The 13,365-nt window shown below is 41.0% G+C and overlaps 1 protein-coding gene across 1 annotated transcript in view; it reads right to left on the bottom strand.

The window, feature by feature from the left end:
* epha10 (EPH receptor A10) overlaps positions 1 to 13,365 on the bottom strand; it is a 125,892-nt gene that overhangs the window by 78,502 nt on the left and 34,025 nt on the right. The window contains exon 3 of the mRNA XM_026300212.1: positions 11,185 to 11,857. Within this exon, the coding sequence (XP_026155997.1) occupies positions 11,185 to 11,857 (673 nt within the window). The remainder of the gene's footprint in view (positions 1 to 11,184; positions 11,858 to 13,365) is intronic.

The following is a 13,365-nucleotide window of genomic DNA, read 5'->3' on the forward strand; positions in this document are numbered from 1 at the left end:
AAAAAGAAAGCTACTATGGATACATTAAAACATGCTGAGGAGGTAACTAATGCTTGTCTGTGAGTGACAGAAGATGTGGGAGTACTTTGGATTTAAAAAAAGCCCAGCTGTGTGTGTGTGTGTGTGTGTGTGTGTGTGTGCGTGTTTATGTGACATGTCCCCGGCTCAGCAGGACTCCAACCCTCCCTGCTGACTATGACCTTCCCTCCAAGCAGGCGGCCCTGTTTCTCTCATTCCCCACCCTCTGACTCTCTTTCCATCTCTAAATCCCTCCATTCTGCTGTCTCCTCCATCCCTTCAGCCACCCATCCTTGCTCCTTCCTACCATCCCTGTCTCTGTCATCCCTTGATCCACCCGTCCATCCTTCTGTTGGACTGGATGCAGCTTGCAGTCCTTGATCCAGAGAACAGAAAGGGGCTTCATAAATGCAACATCCATCACCACTGCCAGGGCCAGTTAAAACCATGACACGCATAGCATTGATTTGGTGTGTGTCATGTGGCTCCTCAGTGCCAGGACAACACATACACACAATATATTCTGTACACTCAAGCCAAACAAAAGATAAAATATGAGCATTCAGCTGTGCTTATATACACATATATCACTTGAATGAGTTTCAATGTGTAATGAGAAGAAACACTGGGCATGTGTGTGAACAAACACGCATGTGTGTGTTTGTCTGTTTGCAGCCAGGTATATTAAGCATTAGAAATACAAAGAAACAGTCCACTAGACTAAACAGCAAACAAATAACGCAGTGGAGAGACCAGACTGCTAATGTATAGCCTGGTCATATACACGTATGCTGAGAAACCAATAGTTCCTTGTGCAGTATTTTCTGTGCATAAATGTGTGTGCTGTTTGTATGTGCGTTTGGTTGAAATGTACATGGGCAAGCATGTGTGAACTTGTGTTTTCCCATGTCAGATTTTTCAATCTGTACAAACATGGTGATGGTTCACTGAGTCACACAAACTCTCCGCACCCCTCCCTCTCAGGGTGTCCTGTGTGATGGATGATAGGGAGGGAAAATAACTAATTCAACAGTAGATTTACATTGTTCTGGATAGTGAGCAACACAACACACAGAAACAGAGTGAGAAAGAATAAGGGGAAAGGGAATGTCAAGCCCTGGTTACCTACAAGTGTAAACTATTAGTTTACCCAGTCACCGTGTGGTTACAGGTTGCTGTTAATTTGTGCATGTTAGAAACTGGTGAAGGTGAAAATAATTGACTGCATAAAGACATGGACTCATTGTATTTCACACCATAGGTTGTGAAGCTTCGCATGTCGACCTGAGCTTGTAGGTGCAAACAACAACCACTATGGCCAATAGTGACAGGCCAAGACAACGGTCAGATAAACAAACACAACTAGTAAACATACTTTGTACGGTGACTATGTAATTTTAAAAAAAGAATAACGATCATCCTTTAAGGTGCTTTTCCAAAATCAGTGCATGGTCACCATTTACCCAGAATTTTTCTACTTCTCTAAAATATTCTTGGCCTAACCTTAGCTACCCCAATCACAGTTCTTAATACTATACTAAACCTCTGTACGGGTTAAAAACATTTGAAGCTCAGGACAGTTCTCTTAAGAACAGCAGCGCAGGACTGCACACAAGCATAAATTGAGAGGTGACAGCATAAAGGATTCTTGGCTTTTGTGTCGTGGCTTGATGAGATTTAATTTCCTGTGATGTCCTAACACCACTGAACAACAAAGAGGAAGAATGGCCATGAGATTTGAATAGATGCTCAAATCTTTTCAGTGTCTAAAAGATAAAAAAATATATATATTGTGTCTCAATCTCCCTTGTTTTTTCGTATTCATCTGCTGCTGTTATCTCAAAAAGTCCTTTTTGTCCCATTTTGTCTTTGTCTGTATTCTGCAGGATCTTATTACAACACTACAGCACTTTTCATAACAGCAGGATTTGACTAAGATTTGACAACTTCAGCTCATCCTTCTAGGGCAAATAAGATGATTTCATGATTTCAACTAGTCATTTGTTAAGACTCTCTGATGTGTGTCCTCCTAAAACAAAGTCATGTGAGAGGTTTTTCTTATGCTGCTATGAATTACACATTTTTTATGTCCCAGTTCCTTAGAAACCTGAAAGGATTACATTATAAAGCCCAACAATAAACTATGTGGGGTGTCTTGACCAAAGGTAGGGAACCACTGACGTTTGATGGATTAAGTTATAGCCTTTTTTTTTTTTTTTTTAAGATCTGGCAGACGCTTGTCATTCAGTTTAAGTTTTACCTGTGTCCTGCATGTGAACTGACTTTAAATGCATTACTGTACACATGCATTTACAGTTTATGTGATAGTCCATCGAACTAAATGTCTGCCAGACTCTCTCTCTCTCTCTCTCTCTCTGCCTCACTCTGCACTCCTGTGTCTCCACCCCTTCACCCCCCACCTACCTCACGCCCCCAATCTCTCGGTGTGGCAGTGGACCAGAAGCTCTGCAGGAGACCTCTATACCACAGCACAGTGGAAATGTCACCCATAACACTCGCCTCAGGATGCCAATCACTTCATACTGTTCCCCACTGACAGAGTATGTGAGTGAATGGGAGAAAGAAAAAAAAAAAAAGGTACAACCAAGGGACACATAAGAGTGTGTAAAGTGAGCATAAAATAATTATTGTCTACACAAAATCCCTCACATCTCTACTGGAATATAAAATAAGACTTAGCCGAAATGTATTTCTGGATTAATGGTTTTATGCTTTTGAACATAAAATGCTTATGTGAGTGTCCAGGTGCTAATGAGCTCGTCGATCCAAGGGGATTATGAGTTGCTTAGTCAATACAAGGACTACATGTGTTTATGTGCATGATTCTACATCAAAACAATAAGCGTGTGTCTTTGTGTATGCTGATTGGCAGGAAGGTCTATGTTAAGCATGAAGACAGAAACAGATGGAGTGGGTTATGAACAAATAATGCACATGAGCCTGTGAGAGAGTGGGAGTAAGCCCATGTCTGAGCATGTATATGTAGTATTTGTTTCTGTGTGAGCATACATGTGCTGCATATGAGTGTGGAGATATGCAAATGTGCAAGACCAAGAAATCCTGGGCTACATTTATATGCATATGTATGGGCGTGTGCATTAATGTGCACGTGTGTAGTGGGGTGGACTTGGAGCACAGAGGCACAGGTGTCCCTGAAAATGCTATCCATTTTGACTAGGATGTGGGTTATGTGAGTATCATTGTGTACAAGGGAGGCTGATGACAAATGACAACAAAATGAGGAAGGCAGAGGGATGGAAAGCCAAGCTGGCATGGGCTGGCGTCCCAGGCTCACTGTGCAGCCAGGGGGGCGGGCACTCTGTCCTTACGGCAAGCCCCTCAGCCAAGCTGTGAATACAGAGACAACAGCCGGCGTGCACACAGAGTCCCTTACGTAGCATTAAACAGTGATGGCATTACAGCCTGTCACATGTCAACACACATGCAAACCTTTGTATAACTACACAATAATTGGGTACGAATTTGTGATATTTAATGTTACTGCATAGTGACTCAGGTTCTTTGTAATAATGAGCAAAGAAGAAACGGGGGTTTAGCTATTTTAGATATTTGCCCACAAAGGTTTAGGCATCCATGTGACTGAATATCTTTAAGTAAAAAGCTATAAACAAAATATATATTTTCTGCTCTAGTTGTGAAGCTGTTCCATCACTCACCAGAGTTTTGATTTGTTCTAATGGCCAGTAAAAAGCACCTCAGACATTTTAAACCAATTGTTTTAACATGACGCCACGGAAGGATCAGTGAATTCATGTTGGATGTCAACCTGTGCAGTGACTTTAGTGCACTGACAACATTAAAATTGCAGGACAAGTGTCTTGGGTCTGGAGCCTATTCCGATGGTTCTCCATTCACAATCAATTAAATACCCACCTCACACATACAGAATTTACATTATCAAGCTAAAGTCACCTCCTGAGTTAGTTTGAACAACTGTATTTCAACTGTAATAGTTTTTATATAATTGTTTTAGCATCAGATAGTCAACCTTCCCAAGACACATGAACTGATCAAGTGCATGTGGTTTCTAATGCACCGGTTCTACAAGGGTGCCATCATATTCAGGTCTCTAAACACAGCTGTTAAGTAGACTGTCAAGATGCCACTTACAACTCTATTTTGATCATCTCTCTTCAGCTGTTTTCATACCATTATATTTTGATGAATGTGACTCTGATGATCCTCACACGTCATGTGACCTAATGATGTGTCTGTAATATGTCGGCAATCCAAAAAGGCAGAATGACTTTTTCATCAAAGAAGTGTCAAAATATCTTCAAGATCAGTTTTGCATATCCAGTGACCTTTGACTTTGCACTTCCAAATACATTTTCATTTCACTCCTCTGGTTCTAATGAGAATTGTATGCTAAAAATAATTACTGCTTTATTGCCATTCCTGCTAAGACCTACTTTCTAATAAATGGAGGTGTGTGTGCATGCACTGCTGTGCTCACCATCGACCATTTTGACAGCATAAGTAAGTTTCAACAAGGTTAAGTGGGGGCAGACAGATCTATACACTGATCCCACATCAATTTTGAGCAGATGGAAAGTTATTAGTGGAGGTTGAATAGGGATGGAAAAGGGTGATTGTGAGACAGCAGGGCAATTGCTTGACAGTGCCTACTCACCTACAATATATCATTTTAACACAGGCGCACATGAATGACAGCCAGGTAGCATGCATATCTGTGTATTTTGTGTGTAAATCTATGCCTTCGTAATCTGTTCCCTGAAGCCCAGAAAAAGAACTCTCGGACCCCAAGTCAATCTCCGAATATATGACACACTCGCATGTTCACATGAAAGCACTTGCAAGCCGTCCTGGGCACCAGCATCTCTCTGCTGTGTCACTTCAGGACACAAGGAATTACACAGTCTGACATAATCAGACTTGCAATTTATCTTCAAGCTAAGAAGCAGCTTGTCCTCTCCAAACCTTTTATGTCAGAGTTGTACACCAGGGATTCACAATCTGGGCCTCATCAGCAATTGTGGCCAAGTCATGAGTGTCAACGACCCTCTGGAGCAGGCAGGGCAGCCATCGTTTGACTCAGCACTACACTGGTTAAAAATCACAGAAGCTTCACTTCCTCTTCATCATTTCCTTGAGTTTCACACAAGGCGACGGGCAAACGACGATAATCATTTCTTCTCATTTTGTAAACACATGAACAATTTCACTGATTGGAAGAAAATGCTTCTTTCACTGCAAGTCAAAAATGTTCCCTAAGAGGAGGGAAAAGCAGCGCTGCATTTACAGTTGGGCCGTTAATCTTCCCTCATTTTTCCATGTTGATTTATATTGTCTCATCTCTTCTGTATACCGTTACGATTTGCTGCTGAATAACATCATTTCTCCACTGGGATATTTAAATCTTTTATATTATGAGCACCTAAAATGACAGCAACTAATTTCAATTGATTCAGTGAGCAATATTATACACATCTGTCCAGTGTATGGTGCCGTGACAATACTATCCTGTTCTGATAATTACAAAAGTCAAATTCCTAAAAAATAAACAAGACAGAGAAGAAAAGGGCTAAGAAAGATGAAATGGTCCGACTAGAAACAAAACTAAAATGTTTGTCTTGATAGTCTCCTTCTTATCATCATACCTGTCACTAATTCATATTTATGACTTTTTCTTACAGAATGTTTCCATCCTCAACTGAAAGTTGGATTCAGCTCAGTGGTCATGAGTGAGCCAGAGAGAAATGAGGCTGTCATGTCAGGGAGTTAGTAACATGATAAAGCTGAATACCAACCTTTTCTAGCTTTGATGTATTCATGTTGGCCATATTTAAATAATGAGTCCTGGGTGGGAGCTAAAAAGTGGTAAGAGGAGGCAGCGAGGACAGACATGTTGGAGGTAACGTTTGCAGGTTTATCCCAGCTCCTCACTGGCTCTGCCTGTGGTCAAAGTTCTCTTGTGTTTTTCTTGTGACGCTTTCACTCCTGCCTCTTTGAATTTACTTTTATTGATCATCTCCTCTACTCTTTCCTTCTTCCACATTACCTTTTTTTCTTTTAACTTTGTTTTCAGCTCTCATTTCTTCCTACATTTTCTCCTCCCTCTTGTCAGTTTCCATCCTCTTCCTTCTCTCCCATTCCCATCCATCTCTCCACACCACCACTCTGTGTGGGTTTGAAATCATCCTCAGCTTTTACAGCTCATATTTTATGCATTCAGCTCTTATGCAGAGCGACGAACAAACAGTGCAACCACGGGAATTCTCTGACAGCTCTTTTCTGCAACGCTGTGTATTCCTCTTCCTATTTTTCTTCCTCCTCACCTTCCCCTCAACATTTTCATCTCCTTAGACCAACAATGTTCTGAATTTTTTTTTTATTTCCTTCCTTTATTTGCCATGAATGGAGAATGCTTGGCCTTGCTCCATCTCACACTTTCAATAACCAAGGGACATTTTAATGGTCCTTCTGCAAGTGAGCATGTGCATGCGGATACTTGTATGTCTATGTGAGGATGTCTCTACATTTTTTATAAGTGTGTGCAAACATTTGTGTGTATTTGTGCCCTCTGCCACTTGTTGTATAGCTAAATAAATACCTCACATGCTGGACTCAAAAGAACACATTTGTCTTTGTCCCAGGACTAGGTGAATTATTTAAAATGAAAGCTGGAGAGAGAGATGACTAACAGTAGCAGGCAACATAGCTGGAGAGCAGAAAGAGGGAGAAGGGTGGAGGGAGCGGGGGAAGGACCAGATGGGCAAGGGTGGCACTGAGCCAGGGATAGCTGGTATAAAGAGAAAGAAAAAATAAGTTTGATAATAGAGAGAAGGAGAATGATAGATGAATCAAAAGCTGGATAAGGAAAGAGGGAGAGGTAAGTAATGGCAGCTTTGAGACGGGGCTATTGTAGAAAAGCACAAATCAGATGAAGGGAAGAAAGTAAAGGAAGAAAATAAAAAATAAAAACACAATGCAACCTTCAGCCTCTGTTTGAGACAAAAAGAGTTATGGAGGGTTGAGGACATGGCAAGAAGTGACAACAGAGAGAAGGGAAGATCAGCACGACAGAAGGAGCAACTTCAGAAACATATGATTGGGCACCGGTGCCAAATTTTGAGCACTCACACTTTCACTCTTTTCTTCTCTCCAAGCTTCTCCAACAGATTTCAGCTTGTTAACCTAACTCACCACTGCCTTACCCAATCTCACCCGGTCCCCCACAGGGGTCAGAGAGAGAGAGAGAGAGAGAGAGAGAGGGCTGGACTAACAGAAACTGCATATTAGAGGAAATATTGAAAAAACAAAATTGGTATGAAGTATGAAAAACAAGAAGAGGGAGAAAAATAAAGTGGAAAACAGAGAAAAGGAGGAGGAAAGGAGGAAGTAAGCAAGCTAACAGAGGTGTTAGAGAAAGTAATGAAGTACTGCTGAGATCAGTGGGATTGAAATTAAGTGCACACATCTTTTGCAGGGTAGGGAATGTTTGGGGGGTAAATGGGTGAGGGAAATAAAAAAGGGGTGCGGGGGAAAGGGGAGGAGATGAAAGGCGTGTCGTAAATTACAGAGGGAAGAAATGCAATAGGAAGGAATAGCAGGGTGGTGAATGTGCCTGGAGCTGGATTGTGGAGCAGCAAACAACAGAGATAATAAGAGAATCTGCTGAAGGCACACACCACACTCAGTAATTATATAGAAAGATCAGCCTGCCTTAATTAGAACAGGATGGAGCTCATGAGAGCGACAGAAACACACACAAAAACACACAAATACCAATGCATAACTCAGCTTTTGCAAAGAGAACTATTACATCATTTGTTTTTTCCCTTCGGCCTGGGAGAACATGTGTGCACTAATCACATGTAGTGCAAATATGACCCTGAACGCACACAAGGTCAAGATATATAGTAACAATGCTGTGTGTGCACAAGTCTTGCTGACACAGAGCTAAAGCAAAGGGTGGTTCTACACAATATTCACTGCTCACTGTTCTTGTTTTTAATTCACCCTCTTTTTTTTTGCCTTTACACCTTTATTACACAAGAGGAAGCTGACTGGGCACATACTGTATGCTAATTTTCAGTAACAACCTCCTTCACATTTAAGCTTCTCTTCAAATTCATAGCTACAAGCTGGTCAAGTACCTTCCAGTGTTCTGAGCCACTGGGGATTAAGTGTTTCTCATTCGCTTCAGATGCCAGAATTTTCTCCATTCATTCCCTCCTCCTATAGTTCATTTGTGAAAACTCAACTTTAACAGACAAAGTGAAGAGAATTCAGAATGGCTGCATTTTAACAGCACATATACCTGCTTTCCTCAAAATTTCTATAATTAGAAATGTGATTCATTCAGTTTTATGCACAAGGCAGGAGAGTTGGAAATCCAGTAATTAAAGTTATCCGATAATTTGATGGATGTTAATACTTCCAACAGATTTTTATCTAAAGCCGTGCTGACAGTTTGTCAGTGGGAAGTGCAGTCAGTTTAACTGCTTCATTTAAATAATTTGCAGCAGAATTTGAAAAGTCAGATGAAAGTAATTATAATTTTAAATATTATATTAAATATGTTGATGCTCAGTTTGTTTTTTTGTTGTTTGTTCTGTGTTTAATTTCCTGTGTGTGTGTGTGTGTGTGTGTGTGTGTGTGTGTGTGTGTGTGTGTGGTTTTTTACAAATTTCTTCTTAAAGCTTAAGAAATAGTACAAGGATAAATGAGCCTGTAGGAAAACATACAGACATGAACAGGGACAATGGTCAATGGACACAGGCATTAGCCTCTATGTGTGTGCATGTGTTTGTTTAATGAAAGTACTTCCTGTTTCACATTTCATCTAATAGTTATCTAGAGTGAAAAGAGGTCAAAACTGAAATTGTGTGCATTTTTAAAGAATTGACCACAAGCTCTTGTATACTGAAGTTAAGTCAGTCAGCAGTTTAATAGTTAAACCTGTATCAACATTGAAAAAAAACCCATTAATCTGTAGTAAGACGGTGTTAACTAAAACTGCCATGTGTGTTAGTCTGTATGGTAATAATCCACTTCACTACTGCACAACACTATCTGCTTAACCATTATCAGTAGCTGCTCACTGACTATTCAATATTATTGACCTGCAGTGAGACTGTGTGTTTGCACACTCACACTTACAGAATTAGACCCAGGAGTAAATAAGACGGAGTTAGAGAACCTGCACAAACTGTATACAAACACACAGGAATTAGCTGAACATTATGGTTCTGTTACTCCTTGATTGCCTGCTTTGCATTCATTATATTGTGAATGTCCTCCACACACACACACACACACATACACAAGCATGATTGTGACACAAACTCCATCACACACAGTTGTAATCACACTATCCATTTCTATCAGACACATAAACACTCATGTCTTTGTTCCACACACACACACACAATAAAATCACACTGTATGTGTTTGTGTGTGCTGTTTAGTAGTAGAAGCCAGTTTGTGCTACTGAATATGTGTGTCCTTTTGCTATATAAGTGTGTATGAGCAGTCCCAGCACAATTCCTCAGTTTAGTGGAGCATTACGACTGATCAATAGCTCTGGTGCAGTGGGAGATGTTGAGGTTGGGGCTGCATATTCATATCACTACAGCCGAACTGAGAAATGAGACACTACAGGGGAAATGCTTGTGTGTGTGGAGATATATGAACGTGTGTGCCTGAGAGAATGACAGGACCTGTCACCTAGTAGACCACACTGTCACCCACTAAACTGTACCCAGGGATGGTCGAACACCAATGATGTAGTATAAGATCTCTCTCTGGGCTTCTCGTCTTCATTGGTGTTGTCACTGAACTTCACCAACCTTGTCTGCTCACTCCTTTAGTAACACGCCTTGTCCTTATTATTATTAAAGTTTTTATTCACCTGTCACTGGAAATCCACTATTTCCCCTCCTTCCCTCTGTCTTTCCTGTGTTTCCTGCCTTTGTTCACCTTTTTTCAGATATTATTGTCCTCAGATCAGATTTTATTATAGAAAAAACACAACACACACTTTGTTTGCACACAGACCAACAGCCAATATCAATGAGCAGCATTTATCTCCAAATACTTACTACAGCACCAGGCGGAGCACATGTTCTGCATGAACGAAACTGGTTTAAAATACAATGATGGGCAGTGTGAATGCAACGTTTATGTCTGCTTAGTTTAATTCTCTGAACTTACTCTTTTCTTTCTCTTTTCTTTTGTTCTAACGTTTACCTCTCATGTACTTGTTTTATACTTCTCCAACTCTGCTTCGTCAGTACCAAATTCATGTAACTGAGCTCAAAGTGAACACCGTTATTAACAGCTTAAAATGCTCAGCTTTGCTGCAAGCCTCACACACAACATCAAGCCCACTGGAAGAAAGAAAACAAAACAGAAGTTCTCAATACAAACAATCAATTGTAATATTCAACCAGAACAGAAGCTCTCTATGAGGTGTTCAGCACTCACACAAAAATGTCTTTTTAATCACAACGCACACAGTCTGCTGTCCAGTGACTCTAGCACCCACGTTGCGTTGCACAACAATGCAAGATGGGGTGTGAAAGCTAACAGCAACAGTCAGATGATCAAGCTGCTGTTGTGGTATGAGCAATGGGTTGTGACAAAAGATCCCAGTACTGTCTAAATGTGTTTACGTCAGAAAGCAACATCCCACGCCACCTACCAGCTTTACACTCACAATGCTTTGTTATGCTTATGCTTTCTTTATAATGCTTCAGTCAACTTGTTTTAACTTGTCTCCTTTCAAGATGTTGACACTCCTTTTACAAAATTCATAAACCAGGCAGGAACAGGTACAGTACAAATAAACAACGCTGTTATTTCAGATTTGTGTAATTGTTTGAAGAAAACACAACAATCACAAAAATCTGGTAAAATGAAGTGGAAGATGGATTTTGTGCAGTGTCGTCACTCTCTCTTGCTGCATAGTTTATCATACCAGACAAAGCTCTCAGTTACATTCTATTCTAGCAAAAACAGCACCAGGACTGTCAACAGGACTTAAAGTAATGAAGTCAAGCTCCCTCCTCTCCTGTCTTACAGAGCCCCTTCCTTCTTTCTCTTTGTTTCTTATCCTTTTTCACCCACCCACACAACCCTCTGTTATCTGTTTCCTACCTTCACAGCTGCTGTGTCCCTCTTCATAGCCAGCGCTGCAGCTGCACTTCCCAATGGGCACCAGCCATTCCCCTTCGGCACTGCAATGCATCCTGGGAGGACTGTCTGTGTCAACCTCAGAGTTGTTGACGCAGGTGCCGCGAACTTCAACCAGAGTGGCAAAGGCGGCCTCAGCCACGGTGTCGGGGAAAACTGCAAGGTTCTGGACAGTGGCCAGGCAGCGTTTGTAGTACACTCGCACGGCCACCAGGGCCACACAGGCGCCGACATCCTGGAATGCCAGGTGGAAGCCCTTACGGTTGAGGTGGCCGATCTCACGCACCTCCGTGTTTAGCTTCATCTTTCTCTCACCCAGATCACCTTGTGTGAAACTCTCATCAGCAGCGATGGTGTCAATCTTGGTGTAGCGGTCCTCTCGGGTCACACCACCAAGGTCCTTGTCCGATTCAACATAGAGGAGGTTGAAGGTCTCCTTGCAGGTGCCCGCTACACCTGGGATGCTGTTGCAGTCACGCAGTGTGAACTGGAGCTCCACAAAGATGCGCTGGCCGCCTCGCCGTGCCACCCAGCCAGTCTGCAGCCAATTGTTCTGCTGTGTGGGCTCCATCACGTTGCATACTTGGTACGTCCGGATAGGCTTGTACTTCTCATCTACACCGCTAATTTCTTCCCACTGGGGAAACAAGAAGTAGGTGGGCAGGGGAAATAGGAGGAGAGACAGAAAAGAGGTATAAAGGTGGAGGTGCAGTGAAGCGAGAAGAGAATAACAGTAAAGGAGTCATGACAAAAAGACAGGAAAATAGGCAATGGTAGCATTAAAGCAGAGGGAGCGAAGTAATAGTATGAGGGAGCGAAAAATTAAAAATGAAAGTGAGGTGGACAAGAGGCAACAAGGATAATGAAAAAAAACAAACAAATAATACAGTCAATTTAGGTTAACAGTCTAATGACATAATCAAATGAGTGGGTGTCTGAAAATTGGCATTCTGATTCTCTAATGGCATAACAGGAAAGGACAAACTGTACATCCTCAATCATCATGTCAGCTTTGAGATGTTCTGCTTAGGATGGTGGGCCAGACCTTAACTGCTTTTTCAGCTGCTTTCTTTTGATCCCAGTTGCCTTTGGTACTAAAAGCATTGACATTTAAGAGGAATGTTTGCTAAATACTGCAGCCTACACACCGCTGCTTTACTCGAGACGTAGCTATCAATAAAATGAATATAAGATCTTAAAAATTACAGTGGACAAGTGTAAACATATTTTTCCAAACAGTTGGTTTTATTCTCACTCAGTTTTCAACTCCTATAGTATTGAATCATTGATAATATAGATGGTTTCATACTGACATTGGTATTTTTGTGTATTGATCTCTGTTATTGGTACACACTGTTGTTAAAAGTTAAATAAATGGTAGGTAAAAGGTAGAAAAGTCTAGAACATGAAGGGGTCTTTTCATTTATTGTTTATTTAATTCTTGTATTGCATTTTTTTTTTTTATCTACATCAGCGGCATAAATTTTATTAATGATGGAGGAAATCAAATATTCAGTTAAACGCAAAAGTGAGTAAAACATTTTTTTAGTCAAATATCTAATATTTATAGAGACGAACAATTACGACCTGTCACATTCTGAAATACTGAGAGTCTAACTTCACAGAATTAAAAGTGAGTTGATCATCAAATGTGGATCTCTCACTTCATCTCATACAAATAAACACACACACACACACACACACACAAACAGACAGTAAAAATGGATTGTATGTGATGATAATGTGATAAAATGCACCACTGCTGAGGTGACTAAATCAAAGTGGATGCTATGTGTTTTCACTCAGTTATTCTGGGGCTGGTAGATGAATCACATAAGTCCATGAATCTTAGATGAGTTTTGCATGTTGTCGACCACCGAGCTCACAATGATTTAATTCAAGTAAGTATATATGCAACTTCCAGCACATGCTATTTATACATTTTTGTGTGTGTGTCTGTGTGTTTCAACCTCCAGGTGGCAAGTGGGTAACAAACTGTTTCAGCAGTGATGGATTCTTTTAAAAGGTCTCCTGCTTTTGTCATAACTTAGCACAAAGGTCTTCATAAGCCACATGAATCGATACAGAGGGGACCACTTTTCTGTGCAGCATAACTGTGTGGCTGGTTTGGACACTCCAGTATCT

The sequence above is a fragment of the Mastacembelus armatus genome, chromosome 11 (assembly GCF_900324485.2).
Source record: "Mastacembelus armatus chromosome 11, fMasArm1.2, whole genome shotgun sequence".
Classification (NCBI taxonomy): Eukaryota; Metazoa; Chordata; class Actinopteri; order Synbranchiformes; family Mastacembelidae; genus Mastacembelus; species Mastacembelus armatus.